Consider the following 24,262-nt stretch of genomic DNA (forward strand, 5'->3'; position numbering starts at 1 on the left):
CGTGTCACCACCACAATGCCTGACCTGGATAACCAATGTGCTACCAACCTCAGGGCAGCCTACCAAACACACTCACTACATGCTTATTTTTTTCAATAGCAATATTTATTTCAGATGAATTGAAAATAAAGTTTGACTAAAATTTGAAATTATGCAATTATTTCCATCAATTGGAGTTAACTGGGTTGTAGGATGCTGTAACATACTTGTCTTGCAGTAAATTGCTAACTGAAGATGGAGAACTAGTCTGGCATTGGAGGTGCAGAGGCGGGAGAAGAGGACAGGCAGCACACACCATGAGTATCAGCCAGTAACTGTGGGTTTTGTACACTTAAATAAAGAATTCGATCATTACTATAGTCACTTCCAGTCGCGGTAAGTAGTAGCCTATCGTTTTTGAATTATGGTGAATTGTTTCGAGTCATTTATTTATCCTGTAATCTATCTAGGTCACTCACTTGGCCAACGTGTCTTTAACAAGACCGACCTGGTCCAAGTACATCTGTGTCACGAAAGTGTTTCTTTAATTTGAAAGACAATAATTTGTGCTCTGTTGGTCAAAGCCAGGTAGGTGAACATAAGGTCACCCGTGAGAAGATGAGAGAGAGACGGGAGGGAGAGGTATGGGGGCGAGCACGTCATTGTTTTGAGGCTAGTAGGGACGGTGTGTTGGCGAAACGTCAGGGTGGTAGGAAGAGTCTAAACCGTGAATGCGGCTAGAGAGCTGGGCAACTGCGGAAGGAGGCGAGGAAACGGCCCACGGCAGCCAGTATACCCCTACCCGCCGCTATCCGTGCGGCAATCTATGGACAATGTGAGCCACCGGGGATGCAACTGCAACGTTAATACTATTCACATCTAAATCGGACCTTTAACAGACTCGACCATGGCCACAGATAGTAAGTATCCCAATAGAGAAAATGAACAAATGTATTTTTTTTTATATAGTAGAGGAAAGGCAAACGATAGGCTAGTACAATTATTTAATTCAACGATCTGCTGTTGCATATGCTATACGCTTGTGATTGAAGCTATCTTTTTTCTTGGTGCGTCTGGCTACAATGTTTCCATTTTACACTGCTTCATACAGTGATACAATATATAATTGTGTTGACTGCGTCGGCTGACATAATAGGCTATAATTCCGTTATTTCAGCTACGACTTTAACACGCATGTTGTGCTCTGCAATTGTATGTTGGCATATGTGAGAATTCCCCTTTGCCAAATTTCCTGTGACGACCTGCCATTGCAGTCATTATTATTGACTTTTCTGAGGGCTATGTGTTAAATTATGACGCAAATGATTAGAACTCGAGTCAGTGTTGGAATTAAGGATAGGCCTGCGCCCAGATGAGTACTTGCATTTTATGTAGGCTATGGCACACAGAAGTTATATTTTTGATATAGCCTGCCATCTCCAATGGAATGGTTAATCTAGGTCAACATTTGACAAGGTACAACATTAGTTTATACAAATCAGGCCATAAATAGGCTACCACTTGTGAGGTTGAATAATAGCTGACAGGAGCCTGTATGGACTTCAATGAATGGTAGAATCCCCTAACTGACTCCCCACACACACACACACACACACACACACACACACACACACACACACACACACACACACACACACACACACACACACACACACACACACACACACACACACACTATAAGCGCCTTATTAAATGTGTAAAGTTATCTAACAACTGACCTATCTTTATTATTCTGTCACATTATTTCAATAGCCTGTTGTACCAAAGCTGAATGGCCCTGCATTGTAGTGATAAAGTAACAGAGAGTAACTCACCAGCAGTTGGACTCGCCCTCACTTGCCAAACATAGACATTGAGAAACACATAGTCATTTCTAGTTGCCAGCATGGACATTCATGAGGGGTGTGCCTGATTTTTCACTCATAGTATATTCATTAAGAATGCCTAATCGTGTTTATATAAACTCATGGAAAGGTGTGGGTGGAGTCGAGACACCCTTTAAGGTAAATATGCGGATTTACTGTGAGACTAGAAAGTCTGTACATGCATCCATACTTTCAGATCCCTTTTCTGGGTCATATCCCTAGAGGTGGCCACTCTCTCCAGTGGACATTCTATCCCTGAACAACTGGTCTGGAACCATCTCACCAAACTGCAAAACAAAGCCTGGGGAAAACCTAGACATACTGTACTGTAGACTAACTCAACCGTAATCAACCTCCTCTCTCAGTTCCCACAATGGAGAGACTGAAGAGATGCTCTCTGATCTCTGTATGTTTCAGAGCTTTGTGTTGTGCAGAAGCTCCTCTGAGCTGGAGAATATGGTTGAATAAGTACAGAGCACTCTGTTGTGTCTGCGGCTGCTGCTAATGGTGGCCTAGTTACAGGGCCATGCGTAATTCATACATTTCTCTCCATGTTGGGCAGACAGGGCTGGCCTGGAACTGACCGTGTGTGTGTGTGCGCATGTGTTATTCATGTACAGTATTTCCTGTTTACTGTAGTCTGTAAACTCTGTTCGGAATATAGCATATTAATCTATATAGTTTCATGAAACGTCCGATGTTCACACACAGACACGACTTGTTTAATTATTTTGGTAATCATCAAAAAACAATTTGGGCCAACACTTTATCTTAGATGTGTTTGAACCTTACACCAGTGGAAAGGCAGTCTAGACTTTTTGATCGATGTCATCACCTCGCTCCATGTTATTGCATCTGAGAGCATTATTCAGGAAGGGTGTTTGGCCTAGCCCAGTTGGACAGGAAGAACACTAGGAGAGATTGAGGAAGCTAGTTCTTCTAGAGTCAGACAGAACACAGGGAGGGAGAAGGAAGTAGGTTGAGAACAGAACGAAGGTTACGTATGTAACCACAGTTATGTGAGCTACATAATTAGTTCATCCCAATATGGTATCCTTCCTCGCGGCAGGATACATTCAGATTAGTCCAGTGTATCGTGTAGTGCCGAGGCTGTGGCTGACCCCCTTAAACAGCTTCCTGCCGCTCTACTTCCACCTTGTCCTTTTTCGAGGTGCCGTAGATCACAGACAAAGAGGATTGAAGTGATCCAATAGCTCACATAGCCATGGTTACATACTTAACATTTGTTATGTAGCACTATATTGGATCACTCCATTATGGTATCACAATACCAGATTAAATCGGTAAACTAGGTAAGGGCCAGGCAGAGAGCAAAGTCATGTAGGACTGAGCTCAGGGCAGTCATCGTCACGGTGTTCCTCCGTCCCGACTTCCTCCGTCAGACTCAGGGAACCTCCAGCACAGCCGCCGTGACCTCATTGGCGGGGGCAACATTGACTCGATAGTACCTCTTGGCCGTCATCATGGCATGCCTATATTGCGGCTAGATACACTCTCAATGTGGATGCCGCATCGAGCTGTGACTGTGAAAACCGTAAAACCGCTTGCACATATGACTCTCTCACCAGGTACAGAATATGCCCCGCCACATTTGATATGATGCATTGGTGGAAGAAGCCATGGTGCTCCGCAAAGTGTTCACCACATTGTCCTGAAGGCCTAGACTGGTCCACTAATGCCTCTCAGAGGCCAAGCCCGAAGCTGGAAACGGTGTGAGTCCGTATGCCACAGTGCCCCCCCCCCCCAGCCTAAATGAGCGAGTCGGGCCTCAGGGGCAGCTGTCATGGAGTCCATGAGAGGAGGGACAACAGGAGGCTGAATCATGGTGTTCTCGGGCCAGCATGAAGCTATCTAGAGCAGCTGGTGGCCCATCAAGATGACCCTGTCTAGTATATGGGAAATGGTGGGAACACGTAAAGTGTCGTTGCCGGCCAATCGTGAGCTAGGGCATCCAGACCCAGAGGGCTTATAGGGTCTGACATCGAGAAAGAGCTGGGGAAATCAGTGTTCTCCTGAGCTGCAAACAGGTCCACCTGTGCTCTCACAAACCTGTACCAAAGCAGTAGCACCACCTGAGGGTGTAGACTCTAGTCCCCCTTCGACAGGCTGAGAGAGCATGTCCCCTGCATTTTTCAGAACCCAGGGGATACTGTATGTTCTGCTTGCAGCGATGCCAAGCGGGTTTGGGCCCATGGCAAGCGCTCCCGAGCCATTGGACCAGGAAATGCTGTCCTACAAGGCAGGGCTGGAACTGTTGGAGAGCTAGGCGAACCAACCTGAGCTCCAGCACATTGAGGCACCATGGGGGCTCCAGCGGCCACTGGCTGCCATGCCACTGAACACGGCTCCCCAACACATCAGAGAGGCGTCAGCGCACACCAGCACTCTGCGGTGGACTCTGATCAGGCCCACCCTCTTTTACAGGAAGGAGCAGGATAGCCACTTCGATAGGGTCCTCAAACATGCACTCATCACCAGCAGTTGATGGTGTCTGTGTTGTTTTGGGTAACGGCCGTGGGAGTTGAACCATTGCTGGAGTGGCCTGATGGAACCAACAGGGTAGCCACCTTCAGTAGGTCGAGTAACTGTTGGCACTCTAACACCGACAGGGCTCGTCCGAGACAGAAGCGGTTGAGGTTGTATAGGATTTTTTACTCTCACATTTGGGAGGTGTCCTCATGAGAGTCGAGTCTATGGACATCCCGAGGAAGATCGCCTTCTGTGGGACTTAAGGGAAAGTGTGTTTATTACTGTGCTTAGTCCTGCAATGGTCACCTCTTGTTAAACTAGCTACTTTGCAAACTTGTTCACCGTGGAACACAGAAAAGTCTAGGCAAGATGGCTGCACCCTGTGAGAGATGAAAACATGGCGCGCCTCGTGAAACCTAGGTTACTCTTGGGGGAGAACTGCAAGAAACATACACAGTCTCTTGATCTTGCGGGGTAGGCGCGGTCCTCGAACCCCAATACTAAAACCGTGAGGGTTCCGGTGTACGGAAAAGTCACACAGACAACTCACACAGACAACTAAGACAAACTCTCAGCGCCGCCATACTGGTCGACCAAACCGAGTATCGACTAGGTTGGTACGCCGTCACAAGTAATAAAGACAAAACCAAACAAGATGGCACAAGCCAAACCGAGTGGGGGGACAGCAGAGCACCCAGATGGAGAGGCTAGCTAGCTAGCTGCTCCAAGCTATTGAATAGCTGCGGGTATACTTCTGCGCTAATACATGCTAACGTAGAGCTCTTACCAAGCAAATCCTCACTGGAATGAACCAAGAAAAGGAAGAGCTGGAAGTAGTGTGGCGGCAGCTATTTAAGGGGCTCAGCAGTATCATCAACACTAACCGGTACACAAATCTAATCTGAAATCCTATTTTGCCACGCGGAAGGATACCATATTGGAGTGATGCAATATAGTGCTACATAACTCAACTTGAGACTGGGGGCAGGAGTACTCTAACTGGAAGCTCAGTGTGAGACATGAAGGGTGAGAGAGGACCTACAGACTCACAGTTCCCCTATTCAGGGACAGAACCTGCTCTACTCCACTCAGCCAGGACATTTGAGCTGCTTTCATTTCATCAGTATATCCGCAGTCTAGTTTGTGCCGGCGGATAGGTAGATGTATGAACATGATATCGACTGATTAGGGAAAAAAATCTTGATTGATTTTAAAATGTTTGAAGATGAGAGAACTTGACATTTACACTTTCTTTGGACCTCTATACAGTTTGTATCAGAGGAAACAGCAGATATTTTTCTTATGTTGATAGGAATGTAACCAAATGAAAGGTTCCCGTTGTAGAAGGTTAATTTCCGCAGACCTCTGGGAGTCATTTGATAAATTGGTTGTTCTATTGAATGCCACGACTAAAATGCAGCAGATGGCGCTATGCTCTTTAGTCTCATGGGTTTAGGACGTTCTCTTTCTAAATCATCAAAGACAGAGGGGTTTGGGGAAGACAGATATTTCCTCTATTTGAATTCACGTAGATTGTGACCTCATTCCAGTGTGTGGGTCTGTGTCATTTTGTATTGTATTCTCTTTCATGATGTTGCATATGCCACATGAAATTGCTCAGTCTGCAGAATATTCATGCACAACCTCATGGAACCAGCAGAGGGCATCTGCACATCAACATTGTGACAGTGCTCCGATATTGGTTATTGAAACAGGACTGAAGGCCTTGATCATTCATGTGAAAGTTCAGTCTTACTTATTTTCCCTGCGTCAAGCTTATTCTATATTGACGTTAGTATTACCTTCTTCTCATATGCATGGCTAGACAGGTGAACACATGCCCCAGCACATACAATACAGTAGCTTTATCCCACATGTTCATGATTGTTATCAATCACGACCCCCTGACTATTGTTGTGCTTCCTGGTCCCCACTCTCTCTGGGCCCTGCCCTTTGTCTCTGATCCCTACTAAACACACTCACCTCATCACTGAAGAGCTCTTGTCCTCCTGACCAATCATGGCAAGACTTGACTGGCAGTGCCATGGTAACATGGGTCCTTTCTCTACGTGTGGGCAAAGACACTCATTGCATTATCCTCAACAGAGCCATTGGGCTGTTTCCAAGGAAACCAACTACTGCTGTGATGCTCAGGTGTTTCTGAGCTGTGAGATAGGCGTTGTGGTCATAGGGTTTGAACTAAGGAGAAAACAACATAGTGGATATGAAGAAAACATAATGTGGTATATAAGGGTTGGGTTCTTTCAACCCCCTGCCCAGAAACGGATTCTCTCTCTCCCAGGCACAGTGTGTACCACAAACACATGTTGGTGTCCTCACCTCAACATCAATGCGCCAATCTACATAGTCAGCAGTACATTTTATAATAAAGATCATGCTTGGAGACTGGACACACACACACAGTCCTGTACCTTGGCACAACTACAGCTGCTACCCCAAACAATAGGACCACTCACACAATCACACAGCCAATAGACAGCATACAGTACCAGTGTTTGTTCACTGCCCTGCCCCTCTCTCTCTATTACACACCTGTCTACTCCAAGTCTCACTCTCCTGAAACAAGTTCATTAGCAGAGAATACATCCATATCTTCAAGACTTTTCCTTTGTAGCGAGACGATCTGATTCTACTATAGTCGTCTAGTTGAGTGATGTTGCTTTGGCTCATTCTGTTCACTCTGCTGGAGGGCTGTGAACTAGCTGGGTATGTGAGATTTATTTTGATGTGAGTGGAGAGATGCGTTTGAATGTTAATGCCTGTCTGTGCATGATCCTGTTTGATTATTTAGTAAGAGCATGCCTGCTGGAGTGTCAATGTGGTTCTGCGTGAATATTAAAACATTAGCTTGATTATTATGCTGCTGACTTTCCCACCCAGCGTTGAAATGAAACCAGGAAGAGGAGAGAACACTTTGAAGTCAGGGTTAGATTCAACGGATGACTGAAAGCATGGTCAAATTGCACCTCAACTACATGATGATGAGATCAGTCCATAGAGCTTCTTATTAGTGTGAGAATTATCCGAGTGGTGTTTAGATTACCTTATAGTGGAGCTGAACAAAGGGACTTCACACTTTCTTTCAGTCTGGTGTAAAGTCAAACAGGGATAATTAGGTTTCCTCTCTGCTTGGCTCGGCACTACTCTAGGTATCCTTCATCTCCCTGCTGTTTCTAATGCAGCTTTTGAATTGGTATTGGTTTGTTTTCCTAGTCAAGACTCAGATGATATTGTCAGTAGCGTTGGCTCTGGTGTGTGTGTGTGTGTGTGTGTGTGTGTGTGTGTGTGTGTGTGTGTGTGTGTGTGTGTGTGTGTGTGCGTGTGTGTGTGGTAGAGGCAGATTGCCCTGCTGAGGGCTCTGTGGGAGGAGCAGGTGTCGCCCCAACCCCCTGACCCTGGTCCATTTCCTGTCCATCTGTATGGGGACACAGGGGGCTCTCAGAGAGACATAGTGGACCCTTTGTGTGCAGCAGAGAAGGAAACCCCAGTTATCTTGTTTTGGGTCTCACCACAAATTTCCTCTGGTTGTTGTATGTGGATGTGAAACAGATCACAGTGAGAGACCTTGGGGAAATAGCAGATCCAGAGGCTTAGTGCGAGAAGAGTAGTACAACAGAACAGAGAATAACGAGAGGCATCATGGAATAATGGAGAAATTAAATGGATGAAGGAATTGTATTACATGCTTCAGCGTCTTGTACACACACTCACCCACGCACACCTACAGTAATCCTCCCAGTAGTGTTGACTTCATACCATCTGTAAAGGGTGTTTCTCCAGGGCATAGAGTCATGGCAAAGCTCTACTTCTCCTTTTATTGATTCCGCTGCACTTTGGAGGTTGTCGTGGAAACCACAAAGAAAGACATGGCTCTCTCTTGTACTGTACTTGTATTCATTGGTTGGAGGAGTCATTGAGAGTGGAGTGGAGTACTCTATTTTTCTGTCTTTCTCTTAGGGGTCATTTACATCAGTAAAATATGTCTACTGAGATCTACCTATCTTCAACATCCGATTTGCAACTTTTCTGTTCACACTAGCCTTGGATGTCGTGTGGCCAAAGCCACATTCCTGCTTCATGTGTGACTCAGAAGGAGGTAGTGTGGGAAAAATCTCTTAACAAGAGATTTGAATCTAGATCTGTCTCTTTACACTTCACAGGTATCTCTCCTGGACCGGGTTTTGTGTTGTCAAAGTAGTGTAGTGTAAAGGGGCTGTTAGTACACAAGTCCTCCTCATGGCCTTCACAAGACAGCTCACTAAACATGTCCATAGAAGGACAGGATTCTGAACTTGAGCTCAAGCAGAGGGGGATGTTTATCTACTCCTTCTGTTTTACTATTCATTAGAATGGTTTCAAAAGAGTTGTGTAATACATGGCAAGTTACGTAACACTTACAACCCTGAATCAGAATCAGAATGTTCAATATGCAATGCTAAATCCCAAGAAAGTTTCATAAGCTTATGTATTGCAAACAAATGTATTATTATTTGAAACATGTACAATTGTATGTATATTTACTCTAAAATTCAATAGGCACATACCACACCCAGAATATGTAACTTCTGCCCTGTTAGCTTAATTAAACTGAAACTCTTACTAAAGTGTTGCCCATTCTGTCTGTGTGTGTATCCTGTGTGTATGACTGTATGTGTGTGTGTGTGTGTGTGTGTTCAGGCTGTCTGTTTCTGTGGTCTGATCAGTGTGTCTTTGTGTGTCCTCTCTCCTTCACAGTCACCCCAGAGGCCATCGGCTTCCTGTCTGCGGTGGGTGTCTTTGTGGTGTTTCTGGCCGTCCTCTTCCTCTTCATCAATAAGAAGCTGTGTTTCTCCCGCGTTGGGGGTCTGCCCTGTCTGGAGCAGCACGGTCGCGGGAAACGCTCCCGCAACAGGCCCGGAGTCCGCCAGGGGCTGGGTGAGTGGACTGGCATGGTGCCTGACTGGGGCCTAGGGGTTATGAGCCAGGGGCTGGGTGAGTGGACTGGCATAGTGCCTGACTGGGGCCTAGGGGTTATGAGCCAGGGGCTGGGTGAGTGGACTGGCATGGTGCCTGACTGGGGCCTAGGGGTTATGAGCCTGGGGCTGGGGAATACAGGAGACAGAGGGGTGGGGTCTGTCTGCTCTCTGGGTCCTGAGGTAGGGTTTCTGGTATTGGGTGACCAGTTGGAGGGGTGGGCCCTGGGATGGAGACTGGAGGTGAGAGACTGTCAGTGGGGAGGGAGCGGGCCTAATGCAGGGAGACAGGTAGGAGGCCAGAGAGTGGCTGGCTGGGGAAAATACGCTATATCCATGTAATTCACTCTCTTCCTTTCTTCTCACAAATTGTAGAAATGCTGTCACTTTATCTTGGAACATACGGTAGTAGAACAATGGCACCCTTTAATGCTAATCATTCAGTCAGGGAGGAGGCTGTGCTTTGTTCTTCATTAGTCAAACACTGCAAACATTTCCCATAATCCCCAGGTAAACGTTTGGCTCTCTGTGGTTGGAGAGGGCGGTGTTCTTGGCTCCGGTATTTCCTGGTCGTTCAGTCCCTTGAGCAAACATCTCCTGCTTGGATAGGCAGAGTTTCGGCTGATACTGTACTCAAGTCAACAGTTGCAGTCATGTCACTCTGAAGTAACAGTCGTTTACAGTGTACTGCTACGAGATGAAGCGAGATGATCCTGTATCGGAGATCCTTTCTTTGAAAGGATGGTTCATCCAGGTATCGGAGTCTTTGTCTGCGGCCCTCCTACCCTCGGGCCAGGGACAAGGCCAGGCTAGGGAGTCTCAGACAGTGTCTGCTGACCCAACACCCTCACCAGGAGACACCCAGGAGGTGTTTGATCCCTCAGAGCTCCAGGAGGACTTAGGGTCCCAGACCTCCAGGGCTGTTGTGTCCTCAATGGACCCCCAGCAGAGGCTACATGCCCTCCAGGCTCAGCTGGCTCTACGGGGCATGAGTAGGCCTAGCAGCTCCTGTTCTGGGGCTGCCCCATCTGCAGAGTGTCTGTCTATCATACCCGAGGAGAGTGAGGTGGTGGGGAGCAGGGTGAGCTGGGCAGCCTCACGGTACTCCAGTAAGGCTGGCACAGCAGGTAAAGCGTTTATCTTTCATCACACTGGGTGGGTCAATATCAGAAGTAGATTCAGTCTGTTATACTGTGACATACTGAGATGTCAGACATCACCTTGAAGATTGTGAATAGAGAGACTCTTATGTGAATCCGCACTGTATTGTACTGATGTGTGTTTTACAGGAAGGGTGGTTAGAATACGTGTGTAAGTGCGTGGGTGACAGATACACAGACCTCTGAGGGATGCACACACACACACACCCACACACTGTTGAGTGAGAGTTGTATGGATCTCTGCTATACTGTAGGCACTTGAGAGTGGCCTACTTTTAGATGTGGGCTCTGAGAGTGAGCTCTCCAACATGTGCTACGGCTGTCACATGGAGACTGAGAGAACTGATAAATACTCTCAAGGTCATTCACTTCAGGAGTGGCCCTCCGACATATTAATTTGCGTACCTTGATGGATGTGTTTGTGCAGCTCTCTGTGCCTGCACCTACAGCTCTCTGTGCCTGCACCTACAGCTCTCTGTGCCTGCACCTACAGGTCTTCTCAGCATTGTGCAGATGAACCTTCTCACTTTATTTTCTCGATCATCTTTTAGTGCGGTCAAATGAGCATGAATCAAATGTTTTAAAAAAAAATGGAAACCTGCTTTGAGGATTCTTCTGTGCACTCACTAGGCTTTAGTGAAGTGATGGGGGCTCTGCAAGAATAACTATTAGGATGTGGTGAAGGTCCTGGGCGCAGGAATGATAAGCCTTGGCGGGATTGATGTAATGGTGGAGTACTGAGGTTGGAGTGGCAGGGAGCTGCGGTCAGTATGTTCCAGTAGTGATGACTGTGTGATAGGGTTGAATATTTTTCCGCTATTTTACAGACGTTCCATCCAGAGAATAAATCACTTTTCTCCCTGGTAACCCGGTATTTCCCAGCAAAACCGGAAGTGTCATTAAAAAGCATTATAAAGCATTTGATTTGATAAGAGCTTTGATCAGCATGAAAATTCAAACCTGATGCTACACAAGTCTGTTGCGGCATACATGAAATACATTTTATGAGCCCTACATTAAATACATTTTATGAGCCCATGCCCGAATTATTGTGCAATTATCCAATACATAATACGATATAGGCTACTGCACGTTACACACAACAGAAAAATATAAATGCCGATAGTATCATGACACTAGGCGAGACCCAAATGCAGACACAGGAGGCAGATGGTTGGAGTTTAAGATGTTTCATAAATCCACAGGGAATAGGAAAGAGAATGGTCGTGGACAGGCAAAAGGTCATAATCAGATCAGAGTCCAGGAGGTACAGAGTGGCAAGCAGCCTCGGGGTCAGGGCAGGCAGAATGGTCAGGCAGGCTCGGGGTCAGGGCAGGCAGAATGGTCAGGCAGGCTCGGGGTCAGGGCAGGCAGAATGGTCAGGGAAGCTGGTACAGAGTCCAGAAACAGGCAAGGGTCATAATCAGATCAGAGTCCAGGAGGTACAGAGTGGCAGGCAGACTCGGGGTCAGGGCAGGCAGAATGGTCAGGCAGGCTTGGGGTCAGGGCAGGCAGAATGGTCAGGCAGGCTCGGGGTCAGGGCAGGCAGAATGGTCAGGCAGGCTCGGGGTCAGGGCAGGCAGAATGGTCAGGCAGGCTCGAGGTCAGGGCAGGCAGAATGGTCAGGCAGGCTCGGGGTCAGGGAAGGCAGAATGGTCAGGCAGGCTCGGGGTCAGGGCAGGCAGAATAGGCAGGCAGGCTCGGGGTCAGGGCAGGCAGAATGGTCAGGCAGGCTCGGGGTCAGGGCAGGCAGGCTCGGGGTCAGGGCAGGCAGAATGGTCAGGCAGGCTCGGGGTCAGGGCAGGCAGAATGGTCAGGGCAGCGGGTACAGAGTCCAGAAACAGGGAAGGGTCAAAACCGGGAGGACTAGAAAAAGGAGAAAAGGCAAAGCAGGAAAACGGGGAAAAAACGCTCGTAGGCTTGGACATACAAGACGAACTGGCACAGAGAGACAGTTCTGGGACACACTGGGAAAACAAGTGACACCTGGAGGTGGTGGAGACAATAACGAGGACAGGTGAAACAGATCAGGATGTGACAGAAAGATGTAGCTCGCTATATGCTCTCTTGGGTAAATAAATTAAACTAGCTCCAGTAGGCTAATCTTTTTTAGTGTGAACTGTATTACTGTACTGTATTGTATTATACTATATTATATGGACTGGAATTAGGCCTACTCAAATCGTTCAAACCAGGATAAAGCAGAAGAGAACATGTGATTCGGGTGCAGCACTTGCGGCCAACAAAGTTACAAGTGTAGGCTAGCTAATTAGATTTTAAATGTTAAACATAATAGGGCCAATTTGTATAATTAGTGGTAGGCTGACTCATATGTACCTTTTATAATATTTCCCCTAATGTTGTTATATGTAGCCTACCCCCTCTTTCTTTCTATTGTTTCTTCATTCCTTCCTCGCTTACAACAGTTAAATTAAATACGTTTGTCCTCATCTTCATCATTTTAATGACATGCTTAACATAATATATAGTACTAGAATTAGATGCAGACGGCTTTCACTTCTCTTCACGAAGATTGAATGGTTATGGGTCTGAATGAATAAATGCCATAGCCTACCGCCATCGTGCGTTCGCTCTTCTTTTAAACTCCCTGTGAGTTCTATTGGCTGCTGCATTTAACATTCAGCAAACAAGAGCTTGCATCCCTCTTAGAATAGTCTATTGGCATAAGAAATGCAAAGAAATCATGTCCAGCAAGCTATTCTAGTCTAGCTTTACCTGCATGGGACTCCAAGAGCTAAGGAGCAGTTTTTAAGGAGAGGCCAGAGGAGCACAGGTGTTTGTGTATTGCGCAAGAGACAGAGGCTATAAATTATAAGCTTGTTATGCATAATCCATCATTAGTTAGCTAAGAAATTAGGCTAAAACTGCATTGAATTTATTACTTGGAAGAGGTAGGCTAGGAAATCTATGTATAGAGGGCTATATATATATCAATCTAGAACAGGATTATCTATTTTGGATGCAATTTGAATAGAGTTGATGGAGAGAGAGAAAGGCTGCGAGAGAGTGCTCGCGTGTACACTGATTTAAAGCAACCATATTCGAGTGACAGGCTATTTTAAAACTCTGCAGCTGCAATAAGAAAAAATGTAAATCTTTACAATTAAAAAAACAAGGTGACTCCCGAAAGCCAGATGGAGATGGGTAAATTAGATGCACATTCGGTCTTCATATTATTGTAGCATAGGCTACGCTGCAGCAAGTGTAACAAAAAGTTACCATGATGAGATAGATGATAACTCAGTTCACAATGCATGTAGACCTGTCTGTGGTTTTGGCCGGTAAATCCCGGTAACCGGGTTTCCGCCATTCAACCCTACTGTGTGATGATATTAAAGCTAAGGTTTAGATGGCTCTCGGTACTGCAGCCCAGGAGACGCATTGAACACGAGGTGGGCAGGGCCACAGCAAATCAATCAGCAGCCTCTCGCCCACTCACTAGAGCCATCCAAGGGTTACCATGGTGATGTATGGTTCAGGTAAAGAGGGTGGTATTGTACTGAGTGACCTATACTGACGAGGGAGACAGGGCCAGAGACATGTGATACATCTCCATTACAGCCTCAATCAATATGTCAACAGACACTTATATAACCAAGTTAATCACTGTCTTTCTGTCCATCACTGGTGGAACTAATGGTGTTCAGATTAAATGCTTTGTAGAAAGAGAAAGAGAGAGAGAGAGAGAGAGAGAGAGAGAGAGAGAGAGAGAGAGAGAGAGAGAGAGAGAGAGAGAGAGAGAGAGAGAGAGAGAGAGAGAGAGAGAGAGAGAGAGAGAGAGAGAGAGAGAGAGAGAGAGAGAGAGAGAGAGAGAGAGAGAGAGAGAGAGAGAGAGAGAGAGAGAGAGAGAGAGAGAGAGAGAGAGAGAGAGAGAGAGAGAGAGAGAGAGAGAGAATGAAAGGATAACAGGTAACAGCTCATTTGTTTTGTAATGCTTTGGGAATGTACAGCTGGCACTTCTTTCCTGCTCTCCTTGTTCTGGTTTCATAGCATGTTAGATCACTGGTTGACACTAAAGTCCCAGTGATCCAACACTCATCTGCCAGGCACAATCCAATTTGGATATGCGGGTTGTGCTTGTGATCATTTTATCAAATGGTCTTTGAATTCATTCCTGTGTTTGTCTTGCCTTCAGCAGTAGTTTTAACAAGCACACGTATTGATGTGATCATATTCACATTGTTATTATTGATGTTTCTCTACCCTCCTCTCCTCTCTTATCCTCTCCTCTCCTACTACAATCCGACGATAATCATTAGGTTCTATAGTAGCTCTACTGCCTGCACCTTCTCTCCTTCTCTTTGTGAACTCTGCATTCCGTGTGTGTGTTTGTGTGATCTCTGGTCCACCCAGTGAACAGTTACGGGGATGGTGAGGATCAGTCCAGCTCGTCGGATAGTGAGGACGAGGTAGCGAAGCAGTTTGAGATCTCAGTGTCTCGCTCTCAGAGCTTCCGCTCTACAGGGACCACCGAGGTTGTAGCCCAGGCTGCACCGGGAAAACGCCACAAGTTCACCCGCCTACTCTCTGACCAGGAGGAGGGCAGCACAGAGCCCTCAGACTGCGAAGGTACACGTGCACACACACATAACGCACACAGAGGCACACGCATACATAACGCACACAGAGGCACACATACATAACGCACACAGAGGCACACATACATAACGCACACAGAGACACACATTCTGACACAGTACAGAGTACAGATTAATTGGAGGATCTTAATTGGATCACCGTGTTGCAGGAGAGCTTTCTTGCAACGTAGGACATTTGAAACTTGTAGTGTATTTGAGGTTTAGAAAGGCTTCTGAAGTTTGTAATTTCCACATTTCAGACTTGATTTTCTCTTACGGAAATGTATCAAGCCCTAGAAAAATGTCCATGAATTATCATCCACATAATAATTCACATTTCCTGTAGCTGCAGGATTATCTTCCTGCTGTAACGAACTGGCTCAAAATTAGATCCTACATCTGTACACACACTCAAAACATGTCCTCTAATCTGATCCAATGGGATGTAAATGAATCAACCCACCGCTCCAGAGCCCCAAAATAACATTTCATCACAGACTGCTGTCTGTAAAGATCTCAGGCTGAGCTTGGTTGGCCCACTCTGTGAGGGATCAGCACAGAGATAGTGAGAGAGCGCTCTGGGTCTTTAGATTAATTAGTGACTTGTTTGGACTCAAATGGTGGCTGTTGTCTACGACAGGCTATAAGAATTATCAGTTTAAGTGGTGACAGCAGACCCAGGCATTATACAGATGTCATGGCCCTGGATGATAAGGGGGGATTTACCCACCCAACCCCCTCTTCCACCACTAGTTACTGGTACATAAAGAGTACAGTACAGTCTAAGTGTTCATCAAAGCCCCTGTTAGATGCATTGGAGGCCCCTGGCATGAATTCCCTGACTATGACTAAATATTTTTTCATTGAATTCAATTATTTTATTGAACAAAGAATCCATTTGTTTGTATGACTGACATCCTGTCATGGGGGTTCAACATGCCTCAGTGACTCACAATAACTACCTGTGACTCACAATTAACTACCTGTGACTCACAATAACTACCTGTGACTCACAATAACTACCTGTGACTCACAATAACTACCTATGAATCATAATAACTACCTGTGACTCACAATAACTACCTATGATTCATAATAACTACCACATTTCCTTCCTCCAGTGAGCATGTGACTGGTGGTGTTATGATATAACTAGTGGTCTGATCGACCCTGGGAACACACAACACACACTGATGAGTCACACTGTGCCCTGTTGCCATGGTGATCACTCTCTGTAGTCGTTGATATAACTGTCAGTCTGCCCTTAATGATACGGAATTGGAGGTAATTGCCATTGATCAGCTCATGGTGCAGCCCCATACCAGCCACACTAATTGAAGGAACAGGTTTCTGAAAAGTTATGCAATTTCTGTTCAAATAGGAGGCTTTATATTGCTTATGTTTATAAAATGCATTCAATTACTATGTTATACACACAGGGCTGGCTTGTATTTCATATCCCAAGGATGTTTCATGACAATGTTTAATTACTGATATGTTTATTAAGGGAAGCCTGTTCCATTTCAGACTGCATACCATACAACATATCTCAGTGTGAGTGTGCTGTATGTTTCCATGTGATATTGTGTCTTTATGAAGCCCTGCTGTGATCGTCCGCAGACGTGGACGGAGACCTGAGCAGGCTGAGTTACCAGAACCCCCTGTCATACGGGGATGAGAAGCGGGGCTCCCTGGGGTCCCAGGAAATGGCTGAGGTGCTGGACGGCCCACCACGGGAGGGCTCGCTGGACACAGGGGGCAGCCCGGCCCCCAACATGAGTCGCCAGGCCACCGAGGGGAGCCTTGAGATGGAGACAGCCGTGGACAACCAGGGTGACGACAACAACGACCCTACAGACAGCTCCTCCACATGGAGCCCAGAGGTACTGCAGCCAACGAGCCCTCGCTGTCACCTTGGGCCTGGTGAACCAAGGTTTCCTGATCAGGGTTCAGGAAACAGTCCTTGCCCTACTAATAACATACAGTAGCTTTGCTATACAGAGAAACATAGTTTTTTCTCAAGGGAAATGTTGGTTGGCAATAAGAGGCAGCTATGTCCATCATGCCACACTGATGAGGAACCTGACAAGGAGAAGATGTTTTGTATTAGTCCCACAGTCTTTTCCTGTCAGATGAATTTTGGGCATACCAAGAAAAGGCTGACATGAGGCCCAGGGGCACATTGGAAACAGTACATAACTCCTTCCTTATGCCTCATAAATATTGATGAAATGTGGCACAACCTGTTGCTGTAAAGTGTTACTGAGTATTGCTAATGCTTGCATAAGCGTTGTGTTTGTGTGCTACTGTGCTAAAGCACTAATGTGTCATGTTTGATTTAGGCGCCCAGTTGGAGTGAGGTGAGAGCGAGTGGGCAAGTGATGCTGGCTAGCACTGCAGGCCTCCATTTCACTGTCTGCCCAGACCCAGGCCCAGACGTGCTTTTGCGACAGCTTGTCGCTGTGTGTGTGTGTGTGAAATGGGGAGCAATCTGTGCACGAGTATCCCACTAACTTTTTTTCACCTTTTATCCAACTCACTTTGTCGAATAGAACATGGTATGTAGATGGTAGCTAATAGATACCTTCGACATGTATTGAAAGATATATATATATATATATGTGGATATATAGTGGATGTGAATGGAACAACACATACAGATACACGTGAATGAAAGCAAATTGTTAGCATCATTGTATATTGTTTGTTTTGAATCATTTGAGTCGTGGCTAACCTTGAGCGTCAGGTTGTCGTGTCAGTAAATGAAGGGAGTGTTGGGGAGGGATATAGCTTGAAGAAGCGCATGTCGCCTGATCTGTGCAGTATATTGTAGCTGCCACTATGATTATCTTAGCTGTGGTTGCCGTGCCAACACCAACACTCCGCCTGCTCTGTCAACATGATGACCCAATCGATGCTGTGTTTACTGACCGCATGAAGCGCTGCTTGGCTGGCGTCAATTTTCTCTTAAAACACCATCCTCTATCTTTGCCTGATGCAAAATACAGTATGTGATTAGAATTATGACATTGATGACTATTTCATATGTTGGCATCTCGCAGGGAGCATATATCAGCAACTGTCTGTGTTTTCTGCTTCCCCTCCTCTCAGCAGGAGCATCTTCCTGTAGAGGAGGTCCTCCCTTGCCCCCCCAGCTCCACCTCACGCCCCCCTATCACCAAATGTGGTGACCTCGAGATCACCCTGGACTACAAAGCCGCCTCTCAGAAGCTGTTTGTTACCGTTGTGACCGCGCGGGACATCCCAGACAAAGGGCGCAGTGGGATGGACTCGTGGCAGGTGCATGTGGTCCTGCTCCCAGCAAAGAAGCAGCGCCATAAGACCTCCGTCCAAAAGGGGTCCGTGCCCGAATTCAACGAGACCTTCCGCTTTTCACACCTGGAGCCTTCTGAGCTGGGTACCTCTGCCCTGCGCTTCCGGCTCTACGCCCTGGGGGGCCGGATGTCCCGCGAGCGCATGATGGGGGAGAAGGTGGTCCGCCTTGAGGGGCTGAGCCCAGAGGGGGGAGATATGGACACCACGCTGGTGCTGGAGCCCCGCAGCAACATGAAGGTGAGAGAATAGACCCTTAACATCACCCAAAGACACTACAAAACACTGCTAACATGTTACTGTATACGATGCAAACTTATACTGTATGTGTGTAACTTTCTCCTGTGCTCCAGAGTGTTGACTCTCAGGTCAGTCTAGCTGGGGTGTCCCAGAGTGACAGTGCGTCCTCCACTCAGTCTCTAACCCACGGGGGCGTCCCTGAGCTGCTGGTGGGCCTGTCCTACAACGCCACCACCGGGCGCCTCTCTGTAGAGCTCATCAAGGGAAGCCACTTCCGCAACCTTGCCATTAACAGGCCGCCCGGTGAGCAAACACCCTCACACACACCCATGTTTACCATCATACGTACAGACTATCAGATTGTAAGGGCTATTGCAAAGTTCCAATTCGCCACTTGATGCATGAGTGATGTTTCTGATGCCCTAAACAGAAGAGACTGGTGGGAGGAGCTATAGGAGGATGGGCTCATTATAATGGCTGGAATGGAGTTAATGGAATGGAGTCAAAAATTGTTTCCATATACCATTCTATTTACTCCATTCCAGCCATGACAAGGAGCCCGTCCTCCTATAGCTCCCCTCACCAGCCTCCTCTGGCGCTAATGATTTTATTTTATTTGGACTAAATGATGTAATGTCCAGACGTAGATATATTGCTGGGTGATGTAATGAATAAAAGAGTATGATGACACATTATACTTGATGATTCACCGTGATGGTTTGTGGTTCAGTAATCTGTGTTAAAGGCAATCTTGTGAATAGCGGTAAAAGAAACAGCTGAATCTCCTGTTCACCCATGCATGACCACTACCTGGTTACCGGTGACCTTATACACCTGACCCACCACATGACCCATAACCTCAGTGAGACTGCTCTCTAGTGGTGAGAAATGACAGTCCAAAACAGACAAAACTATACAAACATACACCAGAGGAGGCTGCTGAAGGGAGGACGGATCATAATAATGGCTGGAACATAGCAAATGGAATGGCATCAAACCATTTGTTTGCTGTATTTGATACCATTCCACTCATACCGCTCCAGCCATTACCACAAGCCTGTCCTCCCAAATGAAGGATCCACCAACCTCCTGTGACATACACCCTATCAAAATGGCTCTTAAACAGAATGCACCCCCATGCAATCATGACTTAGTCAATCATACTGTTTTTGTTTATCCCTCTTGACTTCATTACCTCTATCTTAGCCTCTCCTTTCTTTCTGTCTCTCTCCCTCAGACACCTATGGGAAGCTGACTCTGCTCAACTCAGTGGGCCAGGAGATCTCCAGGTGTAAGACATCAGTGCGGCGGGGGCAGCCCAACCCCGTCTACAAGGAGACCTTTGTGTTCCAGGTTGCCCTGTTCCAGCTGTGTGACGTCACCCTCATGGTGTCCATCTACAGCCGCCGCAGCATGAAGCGTAAGGAGATGGTGGGCTGGCTCGCCCTGGGCCAGAACAGCAGCGGGGAGGAGGAGCAGCTGCACTGGCTGGACATGAAGGAGTGTAAAGGCCAGCAGGTCTGTCGCTGGCACGTCCTCCTGGAAGCCTAGAAGCCAGGATGGAGAGGATAGGATGGGAAGCAAATCCCCACCACTTACCCAGTCACTTAGGGCCCAATTCCGACTTCTTATGCCTTTTTCTTACTCATCGCTTTCCTACGCACTTCTCAGTAGTTGGTATTCAGACGTACCTTATGAAGGTGGGAACAGGGATTTGCAGGTGTGGTTCCCTTGCACGTGCTGAATGAATGTAATTCTACCACTGAAACCTACGCACTTCCTGGCCAACAGATTTTCTTGTGGAGTTTTCATTCAATCGGGTTTTCTGTACATTTATCTTGAACCATCCTTTTAAATACCATCCTTTCAAACCTTTAAGTTTGAATTTTGTCCACAGACTCACTAGAATATATAGTGAGAACGGTTTCAGAATATTAGGGATCAATGAAAGAAAGCCATCTAAATATGCACCATCTAAATATATGCATATTCGTCTCTGTTTCAGCACCAAATGGTAGATTTAAAAATACTCTGATCTTGTAGATTATTTAGTGCTAGGAAAGTATTTATGAATCATAAAAAACAGGTTTGGAGAGCCTTTATGCACGAAAGAAAGAAAACGGTGGTTTGATTCATTCTTAAAATTGTTAACCAGTGGTAATGTTGGAAGATTAGTGCTCCGTAATGATTTAATTAGCCTACATATATATTTTTATATTATCAACTGTTACTAATGATCCTCAGCAACAACCACACAGCCGTGGCAGCGTTTACAGAGGAAGCAAACGAAGGTCAACGAAACAATGTATTTAAATGGAATGATAATGTAGGCTATAGCAATTGAGGGAACTAACAGTAAATTGGCAGGAGAATGTGTGTTATTAGGATTACTGACAGTCAATGCTGATAGTGTCTAATATTTAACATGATAGAAATAGGAGACAGAGAAAGTTGAGGTAGCCCATCCCTGCAAGTTAAAAGGCAGTACAATTAAAAGTCTGCATAATGGCCCAGCATTTCATCAACTTTACAGTGGGAAAGTTGATATGTTGATATGCTTCAGTTTGCTACCATATGACTGGTTTCACATTTGTCCCTCAGTGACTATAAGGTAGAATATATCTAAAACAAGTGTAGTTTATATTTACAATTTCCTTATCCAAACAGTTTGCTCATATACCTAGCTCTTATCAATAGCTCTTATCAAGTTGTAAATTAAAGTGCATGGAAAATGGTGTTATTTATTTTGGAAAAAATTAAGTAGATGCTTTTTCCACTTGGAAACGGCAGGTTCGCTAGACCTTATACATAGTTTCCTTGCGCGCAAAATTGATTCAATTATTATAGGGAATTAAGTCAAGGTCAGAATATCGCTTATCAGTAGACACACAGAATATTGCGTATCAGTAGACACACCTCAGCCACACCTTACTTTAGTCAATCTCCACCCTGAACGAATAGCAGGTGAATAGCATGCTATTCTCATGTTTAATTTCAAGGTCAGAATACGCATAGAGAGACAAGTGCATAAAAAGGGAATTCCATTCCATTTACACACTCTTCACTCGGGTTGGAATCGGGCCCCTAGTTACTAAACTGGTTGTTCCTGGTAAGTGGAGGGAGTTATCCTGTCTCCAGTCCCCAGACAGACACCTGCTCTGTGTAGGCAGGAGAGCCTCAACACAACTACTGCGGCCCCATCATGACTACAATCTGCAACCTACAGCTCCACACACCTGTTTACACCATTGATGAGCAAAGAAGGATATCACATAGCAAAAAAAAAACACAAAAAAAGTGCTTCAATTATGCCGATATGGATATACAGAAAAGATCAATTGTTGCATTTATTCTATGGGTTTTTATAAGTTTAAATTCAGAAAAGGTTATTGAGTATTGGTTTCAACTATAGTTACATTGTGTTGTCACAGACAGCGAGAAGTTTGGTTGGTCTTCTCTGTATAGCCGCTATGAAGATGTCAAACATTGTATCATACAAAAATGACTATACTGTTATGATTGTCCAAGGACAGTGGTTTTTGATGAATTACTATTGTACTTTATTCAGCCACACTTCAAGGTGAAGAAAACAAATATTTTAGAATGATTTCTTCCTTTATGAGGGAAAGGGAGACTGAAATCTTTGTTCTTTTGTATCATTCCAAACATACATTTAATCATTTGGATTTCAAAACCGTTTTGATAGATTTCTTCCTGCTTTCTACTTTTCTAGGTTTTGAAACTGTATAGTTCAGGGTAATTTCACATTGAATGAGCATGCTTTCTGTCCTTTATCACACGTGTATCTTCATCTACAACTTTTACTCCTCCTCTACTACTGTAAGACATGACCTGCTCTCAGACAAGCAACTGAAGGACTCTTTATTACTCTTTATATTACTCTATTTGATGAGAACATCTGTCCACTCTGTCTGACAGATTCAATCTCTTCATTTAGTGGCCCTTTCTTAGTGACTTCCCAGGGTAAAGTTCATTTCAACTGCCATCCATGCTGAGCTGAAAAGAGGCTTTAAATATCCCAGTGCATCTGTTAATAATATCATGCCATGAATGACCCTCCCAAGCAGTGTATTATTTGTCTCTGCTCATTGGTAGTTTCAGTCCTTGGACCGTACAGTGTGATGATGAAGATGATGCTGATGCTCATGGCCAAGTCTGCCTCAGCTTCATTATATCCTATGGCAGTAGCTGCTTTTGGGTGATTACACTTATTACACACCCTAGGTCAAGGGATTCTCACACCAAGGAGGATATTTTAGAGCAACTGTATTCCTACTGAGCATATTTTGCAAAGCACCTCTGGACAGCAGTTTACTGGTCTTCTAGTCCACTGGTCTTCAACCTTAGTGTACCTACAGTTCAGTCAGTATCTGGCTTGTGGACTCCTATGGGGCCTGTCTGATTAACTCTATCTAAGCAGTCATTGATTGTTCAATGAAGTACTGAGGTGGAATGTAAATCAGTATTATTCTCTGCTATTTGAGTTAATTATCCATGGTCCATGACCTGTGGGGTGTTATGGAGCATTGAACCTGCAACCTTCACAACCACTCTGTTTTCCTGGATAGACAAACAGATGTAATTAGGTCCCTTGGGTTGCATAGGGGAATCATACTCTTAGTCAAAACACCAGGGTTTGACTCAATTTGAGAGCTGTGCTACATATGAAAATGTCCATTTCCTCCAATCAAACTAATCACCCCTACATCACATGTGGAATTCTTCCAATGAGAAGAATGGATGGAGAAATATATTTGAGCTTCCTTGGAACTGAGTGGCTGTCTTAGAATTGCCCAGGTTGGTCAAACGTTTACATTTGTATCAAAGGTTAAAACCACTTTTTTTCACTTTTAGCGAGAACATTGACTTAGTAAGTAACTGATTCAGGGAAGAGTATAGCACTGCGTTTGATGATGATCTTTTCATTACAAGATGACAAACTATGGATGCCACAGTTGGAGAGACTTTCCTCTGCTCTGTGGATGAACTAGCCTAACCTGATATGACTGGTAGGTGCAGTTCATGTCATGTTTATAACACGGGTTTGTAACGGTTAATGATTTGACCAATGATTCCAGAATGACCATTCCATTGGTAAGATGTTATTTACTGTACAGGCTGAACCAATTATGATGTATTGTATGCATGTCGAGATTTGCTGTACATGATCCCTCTATATTTTTGACTTTTTAAATGTTCAAGATGCCCTCTGAAGTATATGTTACTACTACAGCATGCTAGCTTTCAGCTTCCACACAGTGAGATTCTAATGAAGTGCCTGTATCGTAAGGGTAAGAGTTGATGCCTGTATGGGGTGAAATTGATAGATGCATAAAATAGAAATACATGCATAAAAATGAGCATGAGTGTATAGTCAACCATGTTTAATGTTCCTGTGAGATGCAGCTGTATGCACGGACTGTTGATTTGTTCTCATGCCTATATACACAGTGCCTGCACCATGCATGCAAAGAATGACAATGACATAGATAGTACTTTTGCACATACTGGTCGTATTAGTTTTGTTCTTGCTGATAAAATAAAGATCCATGTTGTAGTAAAACTGGCTGCCATCTGGTTTT

The 24,262-nt window shown here is 45.3% G+C and overlaps 1 protein-coding gene across 3 annotated transcripts; it reads left to right on the forward strand.

Moving 5' to 3' along the window:
* Positions 1 to 614: 614 nt before the first annotated feature.
* syt16 (synaptotagmin XVI) lies at positions 615 to 24,243 on the forward strand. Of its 3 annotated transcripts, none has more exons than XM_035743019.2 (7): positions 615 to 899; positions 9,054 to 9,290; positions 14,863 to 15,078; positions 16,707 to 16,969; positions 18,198 to 18,659; positions 18,773 to 18,962; positions 19,897 to 24,243. In XM_035743019.2, exons 1-7 carry the CDS (start codon positions 887 to 889, stop codon positions 20,208 to 20,210), a joined length of 1,695 nt encoding a protein of 564 aa, XP_035598912.1. In that variant the 5' UTR covers positions 615 to 886; the 3' UTR covers positions 20,211 to 24,243. The 3 variants fall into 3 exon arrangements, with proteins under 3 accessions (XP_035598912.1, XP_035598913.1, XP_035598911.1); XM_035743020.2 differs by having other exon boundaries at positions 617 to 899; positions 9,111 to 9,290; XM_035743018.2 differs by lacking the exons at positions 615 to 899; positions 9,054 to 9,290 and adding an exon at positions 9,943 to 10,455.
* The last annotated feature ends 19 nt before the right edge of the window (positions 24,244 to 24,262 follow it).

This window comes from Oncorhynchus keta, chromosome 29 (genome assembly GCF_023373465.1).
Source record: "Oncorhynchus keta strain PuntledgeMale-10-30-2019 chromosome 29, Oket_V2, whole genome shotgun sequence".
Classification (NCBI taxonomy): Eukaryota; Metazoa; Chordata; class Actinopteri; order Salmoniformes; family Salmonidae; genus Oncorhynchus; species Oncorhynchus keta.